General features: G+C 46.6%; 1 protein-coding gene across 10 annotated transcripts in view; it reads right to left on the bottom strand.

Annotated features, from left to right (window-relative positions):
• LOC102229261 (myomegalin-like) overlaps positions 1-26,079 on the bottom strand; it is an 81,985-nt gene that overhangs the window by 11,123 nt on the left and 44,783 nt on the right. For 4 of the 10 annotated variants that reach the window (XM_023338923.1, XM_023338928.1, XM_023338927.1 and 1 more), the window contains 19 exons: positions 20,557-20,694; positions 20,352-20,471; positions 19,771-19,848; positions 18,866-19,075; positions 18,632-18,790; positions 18,276-18,371; positions 18,053-18,190; positions 17,801-17,980; positions 17,123-17,317; positions 10,287-10,499; positions 9,990-10,113; positions 8,466-8,554; positions 7,685-7,818; positions 7,265-7,571; positions 6,200-6,371; positions 6,013-6,129; positions 5,250-5,622; positions 4,146-4,381; positions 4,022-4,070 (listed from right to left, as the gene is read on the bottom strand). In XM_023338923.1, coding sequence (XP_023194691.1) covers positions 4,022-4,070; positions 4,146-4,381; positions 5,250-5,622; positions 6,013-6,129; positions 6,200-6,371; positions 7,265-7,571; positions 7,685-7,818; positions 8,466-8,554; positions 9,990-10,113; positions 10,287-10,499; positions 17,123-17,317; positions 17,801-17,980; positions 18,053-18,190; positions 18,276-18,371; positions 18,632-18,790; positions 18,866-19,075; positions 19,771-19,848; positions 20,352-20,471; positions 20,557-20,694 — 3,128 coding nt within the window. Of the gene's footprint in view, positions 1-4,021; positions 4,071-4,145; positions 4,382-5,249; positions 5,623-6,012; positions 6,130-6,199; positions 6,372-7,264; positions 7,572-7,684; positions 7,819-8,465; positions 8,555-9,989; positions 10,114-10,286; positions 10,500-17,122; positions 17,318-17,800; positions 17,981-18,052; positions 18,191-18,275; positions 18,372-18,631; positions 18,791-18,865; positions 19,076-19,770; positions 19,849-20,351; positions 20,472-20,556; positions 20,695-22,063; positions 23,513-26,079 lie in introns of those variants that run through there. The other 6 variants (XM_014472254.2, XM_023338926.1, XM_023338921.1 and 3 more) reach the window with 5 other exon arrangements.

Raw genomic sequence — 26,079 nt, 5'->3', positions numbered from 1 at the left:
ACAAGATTAAATGAAATTGGTCCACAAGGGTTGTAGTCTTTGAAGGAAGATATAATTTAAATTCTAGTTAGTGTTTTAGCATTAGCATCTGCTACATACTGTGTTAGTATAGTGCTTTAGCATTATCTTCCACTGCTGGTGTAGCACGTTAGCATTAGCGTCCCCTAAATTCTGTGTTTTGGTAGCGTGTCAGTGTTTATGTTTAGTGGTTTTAGGTTAGCACAGCTAACTCTTCAGCTAGCTGTACTCAGCACTGCAGCAATGGGATGTCGGCTGCTTTCCATGAACTTACATGTTACTTTAGAGCAGCTTACTTGGCATTTTCCTGAAGATGCCAAGTTTCTTTACCTGAACTCAGTTCTTCCATCCATTAATCACGAGTTACATTCCTGTAACTTACAGAGCAAAGCAGGAATAAGAAGCCAAATTAAAAGAGGATCTAAATATTTTAGATATTTAGAGATTATTACATATTTAGAGAAAAAGGTTGATGAATAAAACTAAGTAAATGTGAGTTTAATGAGCTGGACGTCGGAGCGGCTGCCTTGTGACCTGATGAGCATCACCTGCTGGCGTGGCGTCGCTCCAGGGAAACCTCTTAGTGACTGCAGGTCTCACATGTTCACAGGAGCAGCGCTCGCCTCTGACAGGGAGCCACCGGATAAAAATAAAAACGGGGACGGACCCGACCGCACGACTGCAGCTGAAATGTGTGGCCTGCAGCTGATTTAATTAACGAGACGCGTTGAAAGTCACAGGAATCAATGCTTCACTGGGGCACAAACAGCAGTGATGATCTAAACAACACTGCCGTCTGCTAATTCAAGAGGAAACAAATCCACAGCTAAGTTAGCATGAGCGGCTCTGGATTTAATTAGACCAGTCTGATGAAGGAACCTGCTACAAAAACTCACATTTCTCTTCTGAATGTTTATTGAAAAGCTTTGAGAATCCTGAACAGATTCTGTGGAGCTTTCAAAGGTCCAGATCTAAACCAGAACAAGATCCACATCACTGGCATGAAGTCCAGTTTGGAGGCTGGACTGAAGGGTACCGCCTGGTCGACCCGACTGGACTGAAGGGTACCGCATGGTCGACCCGAACCACCAAAATCCGTTCTCACTGCCGCAGTGGCGAAAATCTAATCATTTTGTTCTCAGCCTCATGTCTGGTATTCAAGTTTACACCCAGCAAACCTGAAGGTTTCCAGAGCAAAGGTTCTCAGGAACGAACGGATCTAGACGAAAAGTTTCTAGACGAAAAGTTTCTGGATTTTGGCTGCAATTGATTTGACATCCTGACATGTTGCCCCTCCCTAACTACTCCATGCCTCGGTTTTAGGGTTCTGCTGGGTTCTGCTGGGTCCGGGTCGGTCTTACTTGTGGAGCTGTGTGAGCATGGCTCTCCTCTCCTGGTCCGTCTGCTTCTTCAGCTGCTGCAGCTCCCTCTCCTGCGCCTTCCACTCCCACAGGCTGAAGGAGAACAGAGCGTCTCTGTACAGCGGGCTGCTCCTCGACAGCATCGTCTTCCACAGCGGCGCCATCCTGAACCTTCCGACCCGTCCGCCGGGTTACCGCCCCGCCGCGGCCGAGCGCTCGCCACCGCACTCCGACTGCCTCATTCGCCCGGGGTCGTGACCCCAAGGGATGAAGAGAGCAGCGAGCGAGCAGGTGAAAAGCTCAGCAAATCCTCATTAGGTCTGAACTGCCAGGGAGACTTCGGTGGCTCTCCAACACGCAGATGGTCGCTCAGCTTTTCGCTCAGCTGCTCGCTCCGTTCTAATCCCTCCACTTTCCAAACCGAGTCTGTTTGCGTCCCACGAGCCGCCAGCGAGCCGCGGGATCCAGTGACGAACGCAGCGGATGGCCGGATTCCGCAGGGCTTCACGCTCCAGCAGCCAGAGAGAGGCAGAGTTCCTCTTTCATCGGCGGTTCCGATCCGACCCGAGTGGACCCTCCGATCCAAACGGCGCTGAGGTCAGGAACCGCAGCCGGAGAATCTCTCCATGTCAGGACAGGAAGCTCCAGCTTAATAACGGGGAGTCTGGCGGCAGCCGCTCCTGATGCTCCGCTGCAGCAGAGCGCGCCTGGTGCTGCAGCCTTTAGCTCCTCCTGACCCAGTTCCCCCCAGCCGGGCTTTAATAGCTTAACCTGATTAGCGGCTGCGCTAACGACTAACGACATGCCGCCGGCGCAGAGCCGCAGCTGCTGCCAGACCAGCACTGCATTCACACTGGGAATCCCAGAGGTCAAGAGGTCAGAGCCTGGAAACACCGAGGGGATGGTGCTGGGATTACTGGGATTAACATGAATTATGATGATTAGAGCAGAACCAGAGCAGAACCATTTCTGCTGCTTTGCACCTGAAGCTTTGGGTCAGGTTAGGAGATTAAACGGAAATAAGAGATTAAATCTGAGGATTTTTATGATTAACAGAAATTTATACAATTAGACTGAAGCAGAAATTAAGACACAATTATTATTCCATCCATCCATCGTTCCTCTCTGAACGGTTCATCATTCCTTTTTTCCCTCCTTTAGTTCATCTCTTTCCGCCTGGCAACAAGAACTAATCTCGGTTTACGTTCGAGTTTTCTCCTCAGAGTTTGTTGTCGGACACGACGTCCAGCAGAAGGAAACGATCTGACATAAATTCAGGTTTTCTTACAGCAGAATCGTAAAAAAAATGTAAAATATAAAACCTTCAGTGGAGATAAAATTAATCCGTAAATAAATAGTAAAAAATCACAGAAGAGTTTCTGATTGATTCTTTTCTTTTTCTAAGTTCCCAGAAGTAAAAGCCTAAAGAGAAACAGAAGTTTTCTCTTCAACTTGGTAAAAATAAAGAAAACGGTTCATGTCAACAGAACTGCACTCATCACCCAACAGAAAAACACAGCATTTAGCTGGAGCTAATGCTACAACAACACAGCATTTAGCTGGAGCTAATGCTACAACAACACAGCATTTAGCTGGAGCTAATGCTACAACAACACAGCATTTAGCTGGAGCTAATGCTACAACAACACAGCATTTAGCTGGAGCTAATGCTACAACAACACAGCATTTAGCTGGAGCTAATGCTACAACAACACAGCATTTAGCTGGAGCTAATGCTACAACAACACAGCATTTAGCTGGAGCTAATGCTACAACAACACAGCATTTAGCTGGAGCTAATGCTACAACAACACAGCATTTAGCTGGAGCTAATGCTACAATAACACAGCATTTAGCTGGAGCTAATGCTACAGCACTAAAGTGCTAACTTCAGTTCAACTATCTGACGCCCTTAAATGTTGTATTCATGTTTATGTTTTATTTTGTTCCTGTTTGTTTTTGTGTGAAATGAAGTTATTGGGAAAAAGAGGGAAAATGTCAGGAAATGAAATGGAACTAATAACAGCCACTTCAAAATAAAAGCATGAATATAAACATTTAACTTTGACAGTTAAGATGTTTAATTGATTCTGGAATCAATTCGATTTCTGGAAAATGTATTTAGGGAAAGCTACGTGTGCTAAGATAAAAAGTTGGCTCCCCTATTAGCAGGGAAACAAATGTTCCACAAGGAAAATTAAATATTAATTGATTAAAGTGATTATTAATTAAAACAATATTTCAATCTAAAGTTGTGTTTTTTTCCTCCAACATAAATTTTAAAGTTTCAGGTTTAAAATGTTTCTTCCTGTTAAAAAGCAGCAGAGAAACAGCTGATAACCTCCAGAACCTCTGCTTAGCTATGTGACGGACCGGCTGGACGGTTCTGGTTCCTGTCCGGCCGGTCCAACATGAAGTGTAAGCTCTGCAGTAGAAGAAGACGGGTCCAAACAGGTTCTATGAGCAGCAGAACCGGTTCGGGAGCTCAGACACGGATTTCTATCTGGTGAATCCATCAGGTCTGTTTTTAACCAGCCGATCCGGATCGGTTCTGCCCTCAGGAGGAAACGTCCTCCCGATAGTTTCCACTGAAAAGCATCGATTCCTGGCAGAAACCCAAACAGGAAGCAGAGAGTTCTGACCGGACGGCGAGCAGCTCCGTCGTCTCCTCTGGGTCTTCAGACGGATCTCCTGTTGGGAAACGGCAGCAGGAGTCAGCGAGAGTCCGTTTGGTTCTGAGCTCCTCGGGAACCCGGGGCCACTCACGTCCGGCGATCCTGGCGCCGACCCGCTGGGCCAGGGCGGCGCTCTGGGCCAGCTGCTCCCTGAAGCTCTGGCCCGTGTAGTAGTCGACGTCGTTGGCGCGCAGCAGCTCCTCGAAGGCCCGGGTGGCGTCGGCCAGGTGGCGGCGCAGGACGCCGCAGGCGGCCCGGCCCTCACGCAGCCGCTGGCGCAGCAGCGACAGCTCTCTGGCCTGGGCTTTCAGCAGAGAGTCCAACTTCCTGCAGGAAACCAAAACGGCCGTTAGCTGCAGGTTCACAACGTTCAGAAGGACGTGTTCTCCGAAGGACGGGTTCTCCGAATCCTCAGACTGACACCGGGCTGCTACGCCTGGTTAGCGTGACCTGATGGAGCTAATCAACCACTGAGCTGGAAAACAAAAAGATTAAAGTAACAGATCATCGACTTTATCCTGGTTTGCTTTTCCTTCTGTGATTTTGGTTTAATTAGTTTCTGATTCATCCTGATCCACTGAGCCGCACCGCTAACTAGTGATGCTAAAGGCTTAATCATAAATATTAGGTTAGCTAACAATAAATAGTACTTCACACTAAAATGCTAATATAATCATTAGCTTCAGCTAAAGCTAAATAGCGTTAGCTCTGAAGTGCTAACCATGATTTATCAGCAGATTAGCAGACGTTTTCTCCTCAGTCCTGATTTTATTGTCTTTTTAGTTTGATGCTGAAGTGTATCGTCACGTTTCCAGATTTCAGCAGGTTTTATCCCAGATTTAATCCAGATTTTTTCTGCTTCCATTTTGATTTTTATCTAATTTTTAATCCAACATTTAGTGTGTTTTCTGTGTGATTGCATTTTCATTTTCTTCTGGTTTCATCTTGGTTCTAACAATCTGTTTTAATTCATATCTTTTTTATTGATTTATCCTGAATATAATCTGATGTCTGCGATGGATGGCGTGTCTCTCACCCGCTGGCAGCTGGAGAGGCAGCAGCACCCCTCCCAACCCCAAAGGGATAAGGGTGTAAGAAAATGGATGGCTGGATAATCTGATGTTTTTCTTGGAGTTTTTCCCAGAATTCATTATGAATCAGCTGATTTCATCATGTTTCTATGAGTTGGACGAACCCCGGCCAGTTTGCAGAGTTTCCTTCCTCCCTCCTGCCTCCTTTCCTCAGCTGGTCCTCCAGAGCGTCCACTCTGGACGTCAGCTCCTGAAGGCCGTTGTCATGGTGACGCTGCGAGGCTCCGTCAGACGACCGCCAGCCCTCGTCGTCCTCCGCCTGCGGGGAGCGGCCGACCTCGCCGGGGGCGGAGAGGCGGCGCAGGCGGCCCTGCAGCCCGCGGATCACCGCCTGAGAGCGGCACAGCTGCGAGCGCAGGTCCTCCACCAGGCGCCGCAGCGACGGCCCGTCGCCGGGGTAACCACAGGGCTGAGCGCCGCCGGGCCACCACTGAGAGCCCAGGTCCAGAGACGTGCACATCTCCAGGTCGTCGAACTCTGAAACACGCAGCAGCAGAGCGTCGACATCATGGCGTCTTATGGAAGAACCACAGTTCAGATTATCTCAGTTTCCCAAACATCAGCATTTTCCAGCGTGGATTATCCAGTGACTCCCAGTTAGAAACCTGGAGCTAACCAGAACAAACTGGGAGGCTCAGTTAAGCTTTTGGTTCGGTTCAGTCAAATGAACTGCTTGACTAGTTAGTTATCATAACTAGTTAAGCTGGTTATGCTAAATCTGATCATTTATCATAAAAACATGTCTGAAGCTCTGCTGCAGATAAAAGACGAGGCCCTCTGCTGTGTGTTTGAGTGTACTACAAGAAAAGCTGAGGGGGTTAGGCCTGATTCTGTGGCCCCCATGACCCCCAGTGCCCCCAGTCCTACCTGGGCTGCTGGCCTCCTCCCTGTCAGCCTCGTTCTCGCTGCGGCCGCAGGTCTCATAGCCCAGGTCCTGCAGGTCCACCTGGACCAGCTTGCTGTCCTGCTGCACGGCTGTTTCTGCTGCAGAGGGACAAACGGGTCACATGACTGCGCAGCGTCTGCAGCCTGATGCGTCTGCGTCTGCGCTCACCCAGCAGCTCTCTGTAGTCCTGCAGCTGCTCGGCCTTAGCCTGCACTGTGGCCTCCGACACCATCAGCCTCTCCTGCAGCTCCCGGCTCTTCAGCTGCAGACGGACCGTCTTCCCACACGCCGCTGAGGGCGAGGCGTCTGGCCGCCGCTGCTGATTGGACGGCTCGTCGTCCTGGATACAGGCAGGGGAGAAACAACATGGCTGCTGTCCTTCCTTTCATATCAGCCAAACAGAACAGCTGAGGATTCCTGACTTAAGATGTTTTCTGTAGGAGATGTGAGAATTTAACCAGAACCTTCCAGGTTGGAGAAACTGATTCACCTGAAACCGCAGGAACCAGTCCCAGTATCTTTACTGGCTCCTTAAAGGGCCAGTATCTTCTAAAATGTCTTTTGTTGTATCTTTCTATCATGTTTTCATGTTTTTCCCTCATAAAAAACAAACCTGTAATGTTGTTTTGATTCATTTATGTTTGAGAAATCCTTTAATCTCCATGGTAACCATTCAGCTGTTAAACCGCGTGGGGGGATCTAGCCCCGCCTTCGAGGTGAAGCTCCTCCCCCACTCAGCAATTAGCATACAGCTGCTGAGCTCATTATCGGAGCTGCTGCTCTGGTAGAAACGTTGTTAAAGGTTAATAGAGGAACCATGTTGGGACGACTTCCTGGAGGCAGAGCTTCAGGAAGAGCAGGAGTTTCTTAAAGTGACAGAGACCCAATTTCAAGGTGGTAAATCAGGAAGTAACATTTTGTCTCCAAAATGTATGATAATGTTAAGTTTTCCATTGTTGAACTGAGAAACTGTGTTTTTGTTATTTTTGGTCATTGAGCTTTTTATTTAGTTTTCATTTCTTCCAAACTGGGCTTGTAGTTTGAAGTTACTGCAGTAAATAAAAGCAGTTTATTCAGACTGGAGATGGAAAATTTCTATAAAAATATATTTGGTAAACGTGATGTATTTATCATTTTTATAACTGCAGTTAACAGTTTCTTTATTGTGCTATAAAACATGATGCTGGCCCTTTAAAGCCACTGGTTGCCATGGTGATCGTATTCCGGTCCTACCTGTGAGGAGCCGGTGAGCGTCTCCGTTCTGTCGCCTTCCTCTGTCTTCTGGTCTTCATGGCTCTGAGTCCTGATGTCGGACAGAGACGGATCTCCATCCCAAGCTTCCCACGTCCCAGAGCTCTCCTCTTCCTCCTCCACAGTCACATCCAGCTCCTCCTCTTCCTCCTCCACAGTCACATCCAGCTCCTCCTCTTCCTCCTCCACAGTCACATCCAGCTCCTCCTCTTCCTCCGCAGCCTGCCTGCCGCCAGCCAGCTGGAGCTTCAAGTCTTCGTTCTCTGATCGCAGGCTGAACAAAGTTCTCCTTTAAGAGACACCAGGAGAGTCAAACGGTCACCAAGTTAACCTGCTAGCGATTCCTGGACCCGCTGGGTCGGTACCTGGACCCGCTGCTCGGCGGATCACGGAGCGCCTTACCTCATCTGGGACAGCGAGGAGAAGCCGGCCTTCTCCAGCTGAGCCTTCAGCTCCACCAGCTCTCTCTCCACCACCTGCTTCTGCTCCACCAGCTGCTTGACCTCCATCAGCCCTTCAGCGTCCAGCTGCCGACCCTGTCAGGAAGCAACGAGAAAATCTCACTGCAGCTGTTAACGGCAACGAGGAGATTATTAATAATTAGGCACCATTGTCTAAAAAGTATCTGCAATAATAATAAAATACTAATCATTCACTAGAGCCGCTAAAGCTAAAGCGCTACACCAACACAGTATTTAGCTGAAGCTAACGCTAAAGCGCTGTACCAGATCAATATTTTATTAAACAGTCAAGTAAATCAGCACTTTATAATTTACCCAGAAAAGTTACTTTAGCTCAGTGGTTCCCAAAGTGTGGGGCGCGCCCCCTAGGGGGACGCAGTGCCATTGCAGGGGAGGCGGGAAGCAGTATGGACGAATGAAAACAAAAAAAACAGTCACACAAAAGTGTTTCACTGTAAAGATGGTTTGCAGTTTGTTTTGTTGCAACCTGAAGTGTGAAATAAACTTCAGTGGAGTTTGAAGACAAAATGTTTGTGTAGGTTTATGTCTGGTTGAACGATGTTTGTGCCCAGTCGATTCTGTTTTTGGGGGTTTATTGTAATCCATAAGGGCCCAGAAAATCTTTGGGAATCTTTAGGGGAAGCAAAGTACGCTAAACGTTTTCCAAGTTAGTAAAAATGCTATGCATGTGGTTAGCTAGCGACTGCTGCTGGAGCTCTTACCCGGGCAGCACACTCATCATCATCATCTTCATCAGTGAACTCACTCTTCACATCTTCATCTGCCTCGTCTTCGTCCTCACCGCTCATCTCTGTAGGGGGAACAGATGCAGAGAAAGCAGGAAAATTTCAGCTGTGGATTCCTGACTGACTGAGTGAAAGCTAGACTGGAAAACCTGGAAAACCCAGATGAACTTCCAGGAAATGCTCATTCAACATGTTGCAGCTTCCAGGAGAATCTGGGGCAGAAAAACTGATTTCCTGTTCAAAGCTGCTGCAGTTTGAGCTCCACTGGATGTTTCCAACACGCCTGATTTAATTAACATTTTAATCTTCCTGATGACCAGTGAAGGGAAAATCAGTTTTGATCTGAAGATAAATGGATCCAAAGCAAAACTGAACTTCCTGATGGTTTCATTATTCATAAAAACTGAATAATTTATGGTTAAGTTTGTGAGTTATTTATGTTTTTGTGGATCAATTTAGCATTTTTTTTTTTTTACCCCTACAGGGTCTTTTGTGGCTCTAGTGTCCCTTATATGACAGCAGGCTGACAGGAAATGGGGAAGGAGAGGGGGGAAGACATGCGACAAATGTTGTCTGGTCCGGGAGTCGAACCCGCGTCGAGGACTCAAGGCCTCCAAATACGGGTCGCGCTAACCACTACGCCACCACGGCACGCCCCGATTTAGTGTTTTACCTGTGAATTTACCCACCTGGATGCAGCCAAGAAAGGTTCAAATGATGCTTTTGGTTTTTTTTTACTGCTGTTGCTCAATAATCACATTTGTTTCAGACAAGAATGAGTTTTGATGTTTTAACTTTATGTAAAATTAAATATATGACTAGTTGTAGTTGACAGAAAGAAGCGTTGCTGTTTGTGTCTCTGTGTTTCTGAGAGGAGGAATCTGGAGTCAACAGTTTAAAATCACAAACACACGATGCAAAATCTGCAGCTTTATTATTTATTATCGAGGCTCCAGGCAGGAAAACAGCGTGACACACACACACACACACACACACACAAAATAAATAACGATAAAACATCCCATTAATCAGACCAGGAAACGCTGGAAAAAAGCAGCTGGTTAGATTTTCTTATCATTTCAACACAGAAACCCAAAGTCTGAACATGCTGTTAGTCACACTAAAACTGAATTATGAGCTTATTAATAATATTTAACAATCATACTTACACAAAGTGATGGTGCCAAAATGAAGCATAGTTATTATAATTTAAGCAAAAAAACAGTAAGAGTGATAAAGAATTTTTATTTACTGAAAATAATAATATATGCACATAAAAGATTGATTAATTTTTTGTCACTGTTGGTTTCTCCGTCTTATCCTGGATGTAAACACAGTTTATAACTTTCATTTTATTTTACAAACATTCAGAAGGTTTTCAGGTTAGTATTTCCACCCAGATCAAGCAGCCGCTGCCCGTCACTCCAACCCGTCACCATGGTAACAGCGCCCCCAGCGGCGCGGAGGGGAACTACAGGTACTGGCTTCTCTGATGCCCACCTCCAAACTCAGGCTGCCGGGCGGCTTCCTGCCGGACCATAACCTCCCTCAGCTCCTGGACCTCCAGGGTCAGCCGCTCCACCACAGGAAGGTCCGACGGGTCCACCATCTTCCTCTGAAGGTCCTGCAGGGCAGAACCAAACCAGAACCAGCAGAACATGAACAGCAGCAGCACTGCTAGGGGGAGCTAGATCCCCAAGAAAATATCAGATTACTATTTCCTTTTCTAGGAATATGCTCTGCAGCAGAACATGCTAGCTGCTAGCCCTGCTAGCCTGGTTAGCTGCAGCGTCTCACCCTGATGATTTCCTCCTTCAGGCTCAGACTGCGGCTCAGATGCTCCAGCTGCTCGGCCCGACTCCTCGTCTCCTCCTGGTTCTGCTCCTGCTGCAGCTCCTGCTGTAGCGCTGCAGCCGCGTCCGGCTGAGACCTGGAGCCCAGCTGCCGCCGCAGCTCCTGGACTCTGCGGGTCTGTTCTTCCAGAACCTCGGTGAGTCGGGCTGCTGAGTCCTGAGGGAGTCGGCAGCGTGTCAGAGTCCAAAACCTCCAAAGAGTCAAACTTAGAACGAATCGTTACTGATGTCAAGAAAATCCGAGCTCATCCCACTTCCCCATGCTGGAGATTTTAGTTTAACAGTAATAATAAATAAAGTTATCTTTAAAATGAATCACTCAAGTGATATCTAGGCCCAACAGTAGACTTAAGTGTCAATAAAATAAATCTGGTTGTGTGTGTTGTTTTTGTCTCATGCAAACTTTGCTTTAATTTTACTTTTTTCTATCTAATCATAAGAAATCATAGTCAGTCAGAAAGAGTCATGAAACAGGAAAAGCAGGTTTCCTGGAAAAAGAGGAAGTTTCCAGCCTGCAGATTTATAAAAAATAGATGAGACTATTTCTTATTTTAAAGCATGAAAGTTTAAAGAATTAAATCTAAACATTTTGATAATTTGATAAGATTCAAAGTAAAATACTTATATTAATATTGGTTTACTTGTAATAATACTTACACTTATATTTGTGGGAACACTTACAAGGAAAACAAGTAACTGTAACTTTAGTAGTAAATAATTAGAATCATGTATTATTCTTTTGGTTTCTTTTCAGAAAAACATCTGTAATAACTCACATTAGGATTATAATAAGGATAATTAATAAGTTATGGTTATAAAATCATAAATGAATGATAAATCAGAGAAGCTGAAGAAAATAAATGTGATATAAGTTATGGTTATAAAATTATAAATGAATGCTAAAATCAGAGAAGCTAAAGAAAATAAAAGTGATATAAATGTGATTTTGACATTGAACTTGAAATGGTGTAAAAGGTGTAACTGCAATTAAACATCACTGATATGTTGGAGGTAGAGAGTAGGTGAAAGGTGAAAGGCAAGGAACTAACAGGAGAGCAGAGATGATCAACGCCTTATTTAGAGAGTAGGTGAAAGGTTGTGCAGGCAATGGACAGGAGGTTGAGCAACTCTGAGACATTAGCACAGACATCAGGAAATGTCTGTAAGACAGTGATGGATATGAGATCATCTGTCTAAGCAGTCAGAAACCCTATAAAAGGTGAGTGCAAAAGAGGAACCGTTCGTTGGATCCTCCGGGCAGCTTCGAGCCAAGATCGAGATGGACAAAGAACTCTGCAGCTGAAGAAGAGCCGGAGCCACAGAGCCGAAGACTGTCCGGCCATGGGGACCAACCCGTCAGCCCCACAACCTGTGGCTTCAAATCGCACTTCTCTCATCGGCTGGGTTCAGACCCCAAAGACAAAGATGAAGACAAAGGCAAAGACAAAGAAGAAGAACTGGTGCCTTCCTTCCTGCCAGCACCAAGTCCTGTGTGACCTCACCATCCATGCGGAGAAGAAGCTCATCAGACCTACAGAGATTCCTGCCTTCGCTGATCAACATCTTCCTCCTGCTGCAACACCTTCTTCATCATCAGACCTGCGGAGATCCTGGCCTTCATCGATCGGCGTCTTCCTCCTGCTGCAACACCTTCTTCATCATCAGACCTGCGGAGATCCTGGCCTTCATCGATCGGCGTCTTCCTCCTGCTGCAGCACCTTCTTCGTCGTCGTGCCAGGTCTGGGGTTCGAGGCGCCAGGCTCCGTCCGTCTCTCTCAAAGGTTCCCTTTTTTAGTTCTCAGTCAGCAGTAGGGAAAGATAGACTAGATGATTGATTTTACTTATTTGATTATTTCTGCTACTGAATTAAGCTGTACTGACCCTTGCAAAAATGCCTTACTAATAAAATATTTAGCATAAAGAAAATCTAAAAGATGTTGTGGACATTCAGTTAATGAGTCACCTTAAAGTTCTTTGATGGTTGTAAAATAGCTGTGATGTTTGATTCTGGAGAGGAAAAAGTTTAAAATGTTTTTAAGTTGCTGGTAGCCCAAATTTAAAACGTCATCCTTGGGACTCGCCCGAGTCACTAAAACCTACCTGGTTCAATAACAAATGCAAGTTGTAAAATAAGAGAACGAGCGACCGTTAACAGGTGTGCTCTGTGAAACTAGTTGGCTGTAGGCTGCTCAGTCTGGCTAATTCACAGAGGGAAGAAGGGTGAGACACCTGGATGTAGGCCGTTAAAAATCAGGTGAATCGTTTCTCGAAACCAGCTTAAACAGAGTTTACTTCAGTTCTGGACAGGGTAAATCCCGGCAGATTTAGGAAACTCAATTAACCCGTTAGATGGAGAGCTGGTAGCACATCTCCCCTCTCAGAAGAGGAAGTACGAGAGTGAGAGAGTAGAGACAGAAAGGAGGGGGGGGGTGTTGCGCAACAACAAGTGGCGCCCAACGTGGGGCCCAGACTAACAGAGTAGGAGGGCCCTATGCCAAGTCAGTAAAAACAGATGTGAGGATCTGAATAGCTCACTTGGTTTGTTAACTCTTAGGGAATAGAGTTAATGGTGACTGATATGGCCGTCAGTCACAACCCTTGCAGTAACTGTATGGCATACAGGTGAGGGAAAGCTTCTACTGAGGATAAATGACCGGATCCAGACAGTGAAGCTAGTAGCCAACATAGTCTAGACCCATCCCTGCTCGAAGCGCAAAGAGAGGCTTTGGGGGATAGACAACTCGAACCGACAGAGAGACGGAGTGATGGATGATCACTTCGAGGAGGAAAATCTGGGGAAGAAACCGGAGGAAGCCGGCCGTCCAGATCGTTTGGAAAAGGAGGAGACCTCAACAGAACTGCATCAACTTTCTGCACAGCTACCCAGGGCACCCAGGACAGCGGATGGAAGGTTTGTTCATCAAGAGCACAGTCCCATGGGGTTCAGTCTGCATGGACGTAGCAGAGCCAATGGGGATAACAGGAAAGAGAGGTGAGAAGTACCTCTTGGTGCTGATGGACACAGTGACAACTGCTAGAAGAGCAGGTCTTCCCCTGCAGAGGAACTCCGTTCACGTCACAGAAAGCAGGGAGGCGAAGACACTTCTCCTTTTTGCTCAGAGAAGAAAAAGGGAAGTTGCAGCTCAAAGTGTCACTGAAAGCAGGGCAGAGAGTTTGGATTAAAGCTCAAGATCGGCCTGCAACTACGGTGATCAAGCTGAGATTCAACGCCCAAGATTTTGTAAAGTGAGTACTGAACTTCAACACAGTACTACTGATGAAGAAAGGGGTCCATGAGGAAGCAGTGCTCAAGCCAGTTCTTAGCTACAGCGAACCAGAACATTACGAGAAGATGGCCAGAGAATCAAGCACCATGCCATCCTACAGTAGACTGGCCACTATTACGGGAAGGTTGCCGTTCAAAGAACAACTTCAAGGCTTTGGACTGGGAGGGCCGTGAAGAAATTGGACTATGCTAAAGAAGAACTCCTGTCACCACCTGATGGATTAAAATGGAAAAGGATCATGATTACGGATAAAGCGTCATGATGCTTATGCTTTTTGCTTTGCTCTGCTGAACAGCCAGAATTTTTTTTTTTTGTTTGAGGCCTTCTGTCTCAGCCCATCTTCCCTAAAGAACCATTCCATATCCTGAAGAACCGACAGTTCATCCAGCGAAGGTTCCTGTAGAAGAATCAGAACGATCCAAGTTTTCTTTGACATTCATCACCTCATGGGGGAAATCAAAACTCCAAGGAGGGGGTGTCAAGAGAAGTGGAGTTTTGATGACTACACTGAGCCCTCTGTGACAACTGAGGATGAAGAATCTGCATCTTCACATCCCAGACGAACATCTTCTCTTTCCAGGGGATGAGGACGGCGAACTGCAGGAGGGTGATGGACTCCCAGCATGTGAAAGGTCTGACCTCGTGGAGGGGGTGTCAAGAAAATCCGAGCTCATCCCACTTCCCCATGCTGGAGATTTTAGTTTAACAGTAATAATAAATAAAGTTATCTTTAAAATGAATCACTCAAGTGATATCTAGGCCCAACAGTAGACTTAAGTGTCAATAAAATAAATCTGGTTGTGTGTGTTGTTTTTGTCTCATGCAAACTTTGCTTTAATTTTACTTTTTTCTATCTAATCATAAGAAATCATAGTCAGACAGAGAGAGTCATGAAACAGGAAAAGCAGGTTTCCTGGAAAAAGAGGAAGTTTCCAGCCTGTAGATTCATAAAAATAGATGAGACTATTTCTTATTTTAAAGCATGAAAGTTTAAAGAATTAAATCTAAACATTTTGATAATTTGATAAGATTCAAAGTAAAATACTTATATTAATATTGGTTTACTTGTAATAATATTTACACTTATATTTGTGGGAACACTTACAAGGAAAACAAGTAACTGTAACTTTAGTAGTAAATAATTAGAATCATGTATTATTCTTTTGGTTTCTTTTCAGAAAAACATCTGTAATAACTCACATTAGGATTATAATAAGGATAATTAATAAGTTATGGTTATAAAATCATAAATGAATGATAAATCAGAGAAGCTGAAGAAAATAAATGTGATATAAGTTATGGTTATAAAATTATAAATGAATGCTAAAATCAGAGAAGCTAAAGAAAATAAAAGTGATATAAATGTGATTTTGACATTGAACTTGAAATGGTGTAAAAGGTGTAACTGCAATTAAACATCACTGATATGTTGGAGGTAGAGAGTAGGTGAAAGGTGAAAGGCAAGGAACTAACAGGAGAGCAGAGATGATCAACGCCTTATTTAGAGAGTAGGTGAAAGGTTGTGCAGGCAATGGACATAGGAGGTTGAGCAACTCTGAGACATTAGCACAGACATCAGGAAATGTCTGTAAGACAGTGATGGATATGAGATCATCTGTCTAAGCAGTCAGAAACCCTATAAAAGGTGAGTGCAAAAGAGGAACCGTTCGTTGGATCCTCCGGGCAGCTTCGAGCCAAGATCGAGATGGACAAAGAACTCTGCAGCTGAAGAAGAGCCGGAGCCACAGAGCCGAAGACTGTCCGGCCATGGGGACCAACCCGTCAGCCCCACAACCTGTGGCTTCAAATCGCACTTCTCTCATCGGCTGGGTTCAGACCCCAAAGACAAAGATGAAGACAAAGGCAAAGACAAAGAAGAAGAACTGGTGCCTTCCTTCCTGCCAGCACCAAGTCCTGTGTGACCTCACCATCCATGCGGAGAAGAAGCTCATCAGACCTACAGAGATTCCTGCCTTCGCTGATCAACATCTTCCTCCTGCTGCAACACCTTCTTCATCATCAGACCTGCGGAGATCCTGGCCTTCATCGATCGGCGTCTTCCTCCTGCTGCAACACCTTCTTCATCATCAGACCTGCGGAGATCCTGGCCTTCATCGATCGGCGTCTTCCTCCTGCTGCAACACCTTCTTCATCATCAGACCTGCGGAGATCCTGGCCTTCATCGATCGGCGTCTTCCTCCTGCTGCAACACCTTCTTCATCATCAGACCTGCGGAGATCCTGGCCTTCATCGATCGGCGTCTTCCTCCTGCTGCAACACCTTCTTCATCATCAGACCTGCGGAGATCCTGGCCTTCATCGATCGGCGTCTTCCTCCTGCTGCAGCACCTTCTTCGTCGTCGTGCCAGGTCTGGGGTTCGAGGCGCCAGGCTCCGTCCGTCTCTCTCAAAGGTTCCTTTTTTAGTTCTCAGTCAGCAGTAGGGAAAGACAGACTAGATGATTGATTTTACTTATTTGATTATTTCTGCTACTGAATTAAGCTGTACTGACCCTTGCAAAAATGCCTTACTAATAAAATATTTAGCATAAAGAAAATCTAAAAGATGTTGTGGACATTCAGTTAATGAGTCACCTTAAAGTTCTTTGATGGTTGTAAAATAGCTGTGATGTTTGATTCTGGAGAGGAAAAAGTTTAAAATGTTTTTAAGTTGCTGGTAGCCCAAATTTAAAACGTCATCCTTGGGACTCGCCCGAGTCACTAAAACCTACCTGGTTCAATAACAAATGCAAGTTGTAAAATAAGAGAACGAGCGACCGTTAACAGGTGTGCTCTGTGAAACTAGTTGGCTGTAGGCTGCTCAGTCTGGCTAATTCACAGAGGGAAGAAGGGTGAGACACCTGGATGTAGGCCGTTAAAAATCAGGTGAATCGTTTCTCGAAACCAGCTTAAACAGAGTTTACTTCAGTTCTGGACAGGGTAAATCCCGGCAGATTTAGGAAACTCAATTAACCCGTTAGATGGAGAGCTGGTAGCACATCTCCCCTCTCAGAAGAGGAAGTACGAGAGTGAGAGAGTAGAGACAGAAAGGAGGGGGGGGGTGTTGCGCAACAACACTGAACATGTTTTCACTCTGATTGATTTCATGATTGTTTTTGTGATTGTTGAAATATTCCCAGGACATTTTGCAATATTTTCTCTCGTGTCACGGAAAATGCAACTTTTGTTCCTTGACATCGATCACAAACTGCAACCTGACATCAAGTAGGAAATACTGCCACCTGCAGGTGGGAGTTAGTATCACTTAAATCCAATGCTTGTGACAGTTTTGTGGAATAAACTAATTTTGTTGATTTTCTGCCGATTGATGTAATTTGGCAGCAAACAGGTGAAAACTGCTTTGATTTGATTTTTAAAATAATATTTAACAGCTGAAATCGTGAAGTGTTTGTGTTTTTCTGGAGTCTGGAGGGCCACATGAGAAGCTTCGGCGGGCCAGATCTGGTCCCCGGGCCTCCAGTTTGGCCACCAGTACCTGGATATACTGGTCCCTGGCGCTGACGGTTCTGAGCAGATCCTGGACCTGCTCCTGGTGCTCCCGGGCCTGCCGGGTCCGGTCTGACATCACTTCCTGGAAGAGGCGGTCTTTCAGCTGGAGGCGGAGCTTCAGCTCCTCCAGAACCTGACCTGGCGCCGACTGGACCTGAGGCAGCAGAGAGTAGCACAGGTCCTGCAGGAAACAGAAAGAAAAAAAAACTGTATATGTATATATTGTTATATAATGTACTGTATATATATATTGTATATTTGTAGCCTGTTAGCTTCATGTAGCTGGACTTGGCTAACTTTGTTTTGCTTTCCTTCACTAGACAAGAGAAGCTAACCTGTGCTGAGCAGTTTTTTATTTGTTTTGTTTATTTTGGATATTTGAAATGTTTTATATTTCTAGTGTTACATATTAATTAATTTTAACATTTATTGATCTTTGAGAATCTGTTCTAGCTTTATTGTTAGCATCATATTAGCTGAAAATGGTCTCAAAACAACATTATTGTTTATCGTGATAACTTCTGGGACGATTTATCGTCCAGCATCGTTGGTTCTGGTAACAGTCGTGGCGCGAACAGAACCGGTTCTGGAACCAGAACCACGTCGGTGACAGAATCGTTGCAGTGGGATCATTTCAACCCGATTCCAGGAACGTTTAAATCACCTGGGTCTCCTGCGTGCGAGCGAGCAGCGCTGCCTGCAGCTGCTCAATGATGCCGTCTCTCTCCCTCAGGATTTGACTGGTCCGCTCGTCGGCGTCCCGCTGCTGCCGCCCGGCGCCGGTCCAGGCGTTGGCCAGCTGCTGCAGCTGCAGCTCCTTCCCCCTCAGCAGCGCCTCCAGGCTCTGGGTCAGACACACAGAGGGTGGGCAGGGAGCCGGCGCCTCGCCGCAGCGCGGAGCGGAGCGAACACTTACAGCGATGGTTTCCTCGTTGTTGGCCAGAACGCGGCGCTGCCTCTCCAGGTCTCGCTCCTTCTCCCGCAGCAGCAGCTGCAGCTGCCGACTCGCTGCGTCTCGCTGCTCCGCCGAGCGAAACGTCTCGTCAACGGCTCGCTGCAGGGAGGCAGGAGCAGCAGGACCGGGTCAGGTTTTAGTTTCAGCTTATGATAGAAAAGATAAATGGGAGGATCTGCTTCACCTCCAGCGCTCGGTCTCTCTCCGCTATTCGCTGCCGAAGTTTCTGCAGCAGAGAGTCTCTGTTCTCCTTCGGTTCCTTCAACATCTCACCATATTCCTGCAGTACAGACAAAATTAATACGTTTATTTAATAACGGAAGAAAAGGAGGAGAAACTGTTTACAGACTTTTATATTAATCTAGAAGAATAAAATATAGAAAATGATGAAAGGAATCGCCTTCATGAGAGAAATACATCAATATGGAATGAAGAAACATTTTTTAGATTTGTTTACTAAATTTAGAAAAAGTTCAATGTTAAAGCAAAAAAAAAAGTGCAAGGAATAGTTCGCTCTGCTGCTGCAGTTTGACCTCTGACCTGAAGCAGCTGCTCCTTCAGCTGCAGGTCAGCCCTCAGCTCCGCGACGCTGCGCTCTCTCTCCTCTCTCTCCCTCTGTCTCTCTTGCTCGCCCTCGCTCAGCTGCTCCTCCCTCACCTGAAGGTCGGACCGGACCGTCTGCAGAATCAGCTGCAGTTCCTGGACACAGAAACCCATCAGAACTTCTGCTGGAGGCGCCGGCGTCCGGCAGGGTCAGTCAACGGGTCCACTGACCCGGTTGTGTCGCTCCGTCTCCCTGCGGTGCTGCAGCGCCCCCTGCAGGTCTCGCTCCAGCCTCTCCAGGGCCTGGTTCTGGTCCTCCTGAGCGCGGTCCGCCCGGCGCTGAGCGAGCTGGGCCGCCTGCAGCTCCAGCTGAGCCTGGAACAGCGCCGCCTGCAGGGCCAGAACCTCGCCCTGACCCGGAGCCGCCTCGGTACCGGACAGCTACGGGTTGGGGAGGGGCGGCGGGTCAGTTAGCTGCACTGTACAAATGCATGTCTGCATTCTGCTAACGTAAAAAATAAAACTATGCAGCTGTGGCGTTTCCAGATATCACACGCAAAAAAAACAGAAAATGATACCAAATATTTCTGACCGAAAATATTTTCTGTTTACATAAATCACTGAAGTAAACATGAGACACATTCATAATTCAGCCATGGTGGCGCTAGCGCTCATCATCTATCAGCCAATAAGAGGAGACTTCGGCGTCTGAGTCAGAGCAACAAGCCCCGCCCACTTGGAGCAGCTACATATGCGGCGTTATGCGGCCATTTTGCATTAGCCTTATGGTTTCTACACGCTGGAACGAAACTAAACTGTTTATGAACTGTGATGCTGTGAACCGCACTGGAAAAAACAACAAACCATAAAGACCACTTCCTGTCGTCTTCTTTGTCGCTTCCTCCAGTAGCAAAAGCCGGATGTTCATCATGTGACTCGTGATGTGAAAATAAATCTTTCCATTACAGTTTTGTGAAATTTTGTTCCCATATGGCTGAAAAACAATATCATCTCAGAGCGAAAGCCTTCTATCAAAACGGGAGTTTTTATGAAATTTGCTCATTTCTTTTGTGATTTTCGTTCCAGTATCTCTGTGGTTCATGGACACACTCGGAGTTTCAGATGACGGCACAAACCTGGCTGCGGTCAGCGACCTCCCTGAGGGAACGAAGCGCCTGGTTCTGCTCCTCCAAGGTTCTGCTCAGATCAGAAACCTGCAACAAATAAACCTGGAGATGCAGTTGTTGTTCATTCAGCGCAGGTCGCAGGAAAAACTCAAAGCCACTTTATTCTCTCTGTGTCGGCTACACACAGAGAGGCTGTTGCCATAGCAACAACAGCTCCACTATCGAATCAGGATTCATCATGGAAAAACACTCAAACATTTCCACATGAAGATCAGAACATTCAGTCTGTTACAGTTTCATGTTTTCAGGCTTGATGTTTATTTTGTGATTATTAATAACTGATCGTCTACTGATGGTTTTTAACTGAATAAATTCTGCAGCGTCTACATGTTACGATTGTCAAAGTCAAGCTAGCATAACTGAGCTACGTCCCTCTTCCAGCATATTGTTTTGTAATTGAAACTTGTTCCTGTCGTAGTGTTGACAGTAGCAAAGCATTGCGTCTGTTTTCCTTTCATATATCAGACCTAGCACCAATGCTAGCCGTTAGCTAGTAGCTTTTTGCATGCGGTGCGTTATGCTGGTCTCACCTCCGTCTCCTTGGAGACGATGCTGTCCGTCAGGTTCTGGACGAGTCTCTCCTGCTGCTGCGCCTCGTCCTGCGCCGAGCGCAGCTGCAGCTCCATGGCAGCCAGACGCTCCTGCAGCTTCTGCAGACCAGACAGAAACATCCTCTGCATCTCGGAACCGGACCGGCCCTGGAGCCGGTTCTGGCCCGGGAGCCGGGTCTGGTACCTGGTTCCGAGCCTCGCTCTTTCTGATGTTGACCTGCAGCAATCGGACCTGGTTCTGGGCCTGCTGCAGTTCTCCCACGCACCGACCTGCGGCGCTTTGGTACCGACAGAGCTGGTCCTGCTGCTCACCGATCAGCTGCTGGGAAACGCAAAAGGGAAACAGGAAACGCGTCAGGGAAACAGGAAACGCGTCAGGGAAACAGGAAACGCGTCAGGGAAACAGGAAACGCGTCAGGAAAACAGGAAACGCGTCAGGGAAACAGGAAAGACAGAAACAGCATGAAGCATCAGGAGCAGAAATCTGGTAAAACCCCAGAAATGTTTCAGAGTTTAAACGACTCACAGGAAGTCAGACGTTTTGTGACTGAATCTCATTTTCTTTTTACAAAGTTTTAAGAAGCAGAAAAGCTGCTGGTGAAACAGCTGGTTGCTTCTGATCGAACGTCTGACTTCATTTACGTCCCAGTTTTACGTGCGTTCTGACGGTTCCACATGGAAACTGGTTTGCGAGCAGCTCTTTTCCTGGTTCCTGTGGTTCCAGCAGCGGTCGCCTTCCTCCTGGCTAACCGCTACAGAGACGATTCGGTGAAATCTGCCCGGAGATTCCTCGCTCCGCTGGGTAAACTGGGAGCTCTCTGCCACATCCAGGCCCATCATTTACATCACAATGGGAGCTATGAAGGCCGCCGCGTGGAGACTGTTGCCAAGGCGACGCAGGGGTTGCTAGGATACGGACTTTGGGGCGTGGTAATGGAGGAGCAACAGGAAAAACTCCCGTTCCATGGCTGACTTTTTAAATCCAGAGCAGGGATGTCCAACATGTGGCCTGGGGGCCGTTTGTGGCCCTTAGGCTGAAGTTTGAGACTGATACAAATTTATCCCGTCCATTAAAGGTGGTTGATGCAGATTTACTTTTTATAAATTTATTACAGACATAATTTTCTTACGATTGAAAATGTTAAATAGAAAGTATTCACCGTTTTATAAGAAGCAAAACCTCGTTTATCCAACAAATCAGTAAATTTATTTAAGATGGTTAAATATTAGCAAGCATCTTGACATTCTGTTCTTATAACTGGAAATAAATGTGCTCTAAATATTAAATGTGTGAAATGTCTTTCTTCTATTTCAGCAAAATCAAATCCTTCCTTTCCTAAACATAAAAAATTAACTACTTTATTTGCTTGATTTGAGTTCTTTTTGTTTTTTGGCCCACTTGACAAAACTTTGCTCAGTCCTGATTATGGATGTTCGACATCATGGACGTAAAATTTTATCGAAATATTTTGTAGCGACATCGGAACATTAGACAAAAACCTACGTTGCTTCTTTCTTTGTCAAATATATGACACTTTATAACCAGAAAATGTTAACTAGAAATACTCAGTTCCCCGACATGTGGCGCCCTCTGCAGGCGGCGCCCCTATGGCGCATGGCCACTTTTCCCGCCACTGCGCGGCCCCGGGCCCTGATAGCGGCCCGCCTCGGGTCTCCTGGTCTCCATCTACCTGCTGGAGGCGGAACGGGCCGCACTGGAGGTAATCATCCAGCCACTGCTCCTCCAGCTCCTCCAGCTCCGCCTGCAGCTCCTCCTCCGGACAGAGCACCACCACCTCCGGGACGGCCGGGTGGGAGGACAGGCTCGGATCCAGTTTGCCTTTGACCAGAACTGGGAGCTTGCTGCCCCTGGGCGGGGTCACCGGCCGGTACTCCCAGCCCCGCAGGATGCCCAGCAGCACCTCCGCCCCGGACAGGGAGCTCCCAGTCTGGGGTTTTCTCCAGATGGGGCACGTCTCCTCCGGGTTCGGGTTCGGTTCCTCCTTGGTTCTGTGGAGCTCCAGAGACTCCACGGAGGATGCGGGGCTGTGACTCCGTTTGTCCGCCTCGGCTGCAGGAACATCCATCGGGACAGGTGTTGCCTCGGAGGTCCTGCTCAGGTCCTCCATCCCCAGAGTGGAGGCGGAGTAACGGGTCGACGGCCCGCAGGAGGTGCTTCTGCGCCCGAACCTTCTCGGAACCTTACAGACCGCCTCGTAGTCCGAGTCCGCGACCCGCAGCGCCGCGCAGCCGCGGCACCTGCGGGTCTTCTGGCCGGCCTCGGCTCCGGTGCAGTGGTGGAGCGGCTGGTCCGGCGCCGCATCCTCCCGATCCGCCCAGGACTCGAACCCGGAGAACACCAGGTCGTCCTGGATCAGGTCCAAGTAGCTGCCGTCCAGGTCTGCGTCCTCCCCGCCGGCCTCCCCCGGGTTGCTCCTGCGGTACAGCCCGGCGATGCAGAGCCGCAACCGCTCCTTCTCCAGCAGCAGCCGCTGCAGGCGCTCCAGGGACAGCGCCTCCACCCGGGCCACCACCGTGTCGAACCGGAACATCCGCTCCAGCATGAAGGCGCACTTGGAGCAGGCGAACTCCCCGCGGCCGTCCCGGCCCAGCCCGCGGCCCAGGGCGTGGGCCAGCAGCACCTGCAGGCTCAGCTTGGCTGCGGGGTGGAAGATCCAGCGCCGCTGGTTCCCGCACAGTTCCCGCGCGCAGATTCGGCAGGCCTCCTTCATCTTCACCGCGTCCAGCATCCCGCAGGGGTCAGAGGTCACGACTGGTCTTCAGGTCTCAATTAAATCTGATTTCAATCATGAATGACGCCGCAGAGTCCCGCAGGCTGATGGTGATGCGGCGCAAATCTCGCCGGATCCCGCAGGCGGGTCGGGAATCACGCAGATTCTCCTCCGGGCTGTGATTTTTTTATTTTGTTATTTCCGGAAGGTTTTAGGGAAATTAATTCGCGGCTCCTTTAAACCTTCCGATGACAAGGAAAATAAATCCCGGTTTTCCTTCTTCAGGGTCAGAATCTTTACGGTCCTGGTTCTGGTTCTGGTCTCAGTTAACAGCAGAACCAGCGGAGCGGAACCGCTGCTTTCACTGCGAGGAGGCGACGGAGAGGAACACAAAGATCCTCTATGTCAGACAGGATGCGTCACTCCGCAACCAAAGATCATATGCATGAAGGAAGATGCGTCACTCCAAAAACTACAAAAATCCCCGATGAATGGCTGTTCTGTGACCGTGGCGCCACCATGTGGCCAGGCCGGAGAATGCAGCTTTTAACAGTTATTTTGATGAATTTATCAAAGAAATGGAAAAAATCAACTATTTTTATTATTTATGCGTATTTGCAGAAATTCAACCGTGTCTTCCTCTTTTTATGATTAAATATTCAAAAATAACATTTTATTTTCCCAAAATGTTTAATATATATAAAATGCTTTCACTGACAGAAAAGTGTAACATGAGTCAAATTCATTGTTTCCACAAACTGATATTTATTTATTTACTTTTATATTAATAGACTTTTGTCTTTAATACCATTTAAATAAATCTGTTGCAGTATGTTAGCATCATATATTAAACACTTTGCATGAAAAACATTCAAAGTAATAATGTTTCATGAAATTCCCCAAGACAAGAAAATGAGGCAGACTTTAAAAGCTACTGAGTCAGAAAGGGGATTGTCGTTTATTTTCTGCTCTGAAATTTGTGGAGGAGTGAGACCTCTTGAAATTAATTGTACTGACAGGAAGAGCGGTTTCTCTGCCCTGGTCTTCACCTCACTGTCTGCCTACAACCAGGAAACGTCACATTTCCTCCAGAAATTAATCACTTCCTCCTGGAAAATAAAAAGTATCCTGAGAGCGAGCTTTTGGTTACCGGTGGCAACCGATGGTAGAATCTGGAAAAAATATCCTCAAAAAAACATCAAGCTTTTCTGGTGCAGGTTGGACAGAATATCCTGCTGCAGTTCTGGAGAAGAGCTTCCAGCTTTCAGCTTGTTGTCTTAAAGGGACAGTACGCCTCAAAATAAGCTGAAATGTTTCACTGGGAGAGGAAAGTTTCCCCAGCAGAGACAGACTGGGACCAGTGATGGACGGATGGAAGACTGGTCACGTCAAATTTAAAGCTACTTTATTCATCCCAAACAGAAATTAAATTCTGCCGCGGTGGGAAGAAACAACATGCAGTAGCAGTCAGTCTACCAACGTTTCTGAACAGGCCTCTGGCTTCATGTCAGTCTCATGACTGTTACGACACGCTAACATCTATTACTCCACAGCAACACTTCCTGGACGACATCATCGCTGCTAATCCGCCACCTTTGCTTTTGCCGCTCCTCTTCACTTTATCATCATGATCACTTTATCATGATGTTAAGATAAATTTCTTAACATCATCATTTTGTCACAGTAAATTCCAATAAATGATGTTCAAAATCCACTAAAAACTGACCTTAATCTCAGGATTATTGGCTTGATTATTTCTATAAATACCAATAAACTAGACTGCTGTCGTAAATAAACCTGCCGCAAGTGGGAATGTTTTTACAGAGCAGTTTCTGCGGGGCTCTTACTGCTGTGACACAGTCATTTATATCACAACAGAATTGTACCAGGCCATCCATTAACTGGTTCAAGCCCGTTTCCGGGGCAACCGGAGCGTCTGGTTTCACCGCCTCACAGATAAACCAAACGTCTCCATCCGTCACAGTGTGCAGCATCTACATTGATAGATCTACGGCCATGTGGGGTTTGTCTTCCTGGACCGCCACCGGATCCACATCCGTCACTTTCCGTTGACGCCACGGCAACCATCCATCGTCTGGGACGAGGCTCGCAATCAAAGATCAATTAATCCCAATCAGAGGGAAATGCCAAACCTGGCCGACTTTCGACGGCGGGGACAGCTGACGGAGACGGACGAGCCGTCGCCATGGTTTCTCCTCCTGCTGCTCAGGAAATGATCATTGTTCCGAACGGTCAGCGGATCGCGATTACAAACTAATTTACTGACGAATGTATATGTTTTATTACAAACAACATTTTTATGTAACATTTATAAAAACTGAACAGACTTTATAAAGGATATCTGTCTGCTGCAAGGTGCAAAGAGAACAGAAAAATAAAATAAATTCTGGTTATTTAAATAAAAATGCATAAAAGCCAGAGATTAATCAGATTTTATCCTGGTGCACCAGCAGGTGGCGCTACAAAATATTAAACCGCAGGAATTCATTTTAAAAATAAACAGATTTTAGGAGTTTTCTGGAGTTTTTATTCAGTGCAGTAAAAGCAGTAAATAACTGCGTGTCGTTTTCTGAGGCTGGTTTTACCTTCAGAAGGAAGAGCAATGACTCCAAACATTTTGACTTTAACTTCCCTAATGCAGCTGATTAGTTTCATCAAACATGTTTGAGGAAATTTAGCGGCCATGTTGGATGTAATCTTGATGAAGTCCAACCGAGACAAAACAGAAAAGATCAGAGGTCCGAACACACGACCCTGTGGGATTCCACCATCATTTCAGCAGAAGCTGCTCAAACGACTGGTGGTTTAAATGTTTCTAATTTAACATTTATTTTGTTTTTAGTTTCAGATTTTAACATGAAGGAAATCTCCCTCAGGGATTCAAACTCCGACTCCAGAAAAGATCAATAAATTACAGAAAAACATAAATGTTAAATATGTTTCAACTTTGAATA

Source organism: Xiphophorus maculatus, chromosome 9 (assembly GCF_002775205.1).
Source record: "Xiphophorus maculatus strain JP 163 A chromosome 9, X_maculatus-5.0-male, whole genome shotgun sequence".
In the NCBI taxonomy this organism is placed as follows: domain Eukaryota; kingdom Metazoa; phylum Chordata; class Actinopteri; order Cyprinodontiformes; family Poeciliidae; genus Xiphophorus; species Xiphophorus maculatus.
Note: the sequence above shows the minus strand (reverse complement) of the source record. Positions and strands in the feature narration are given on the sequence as shown.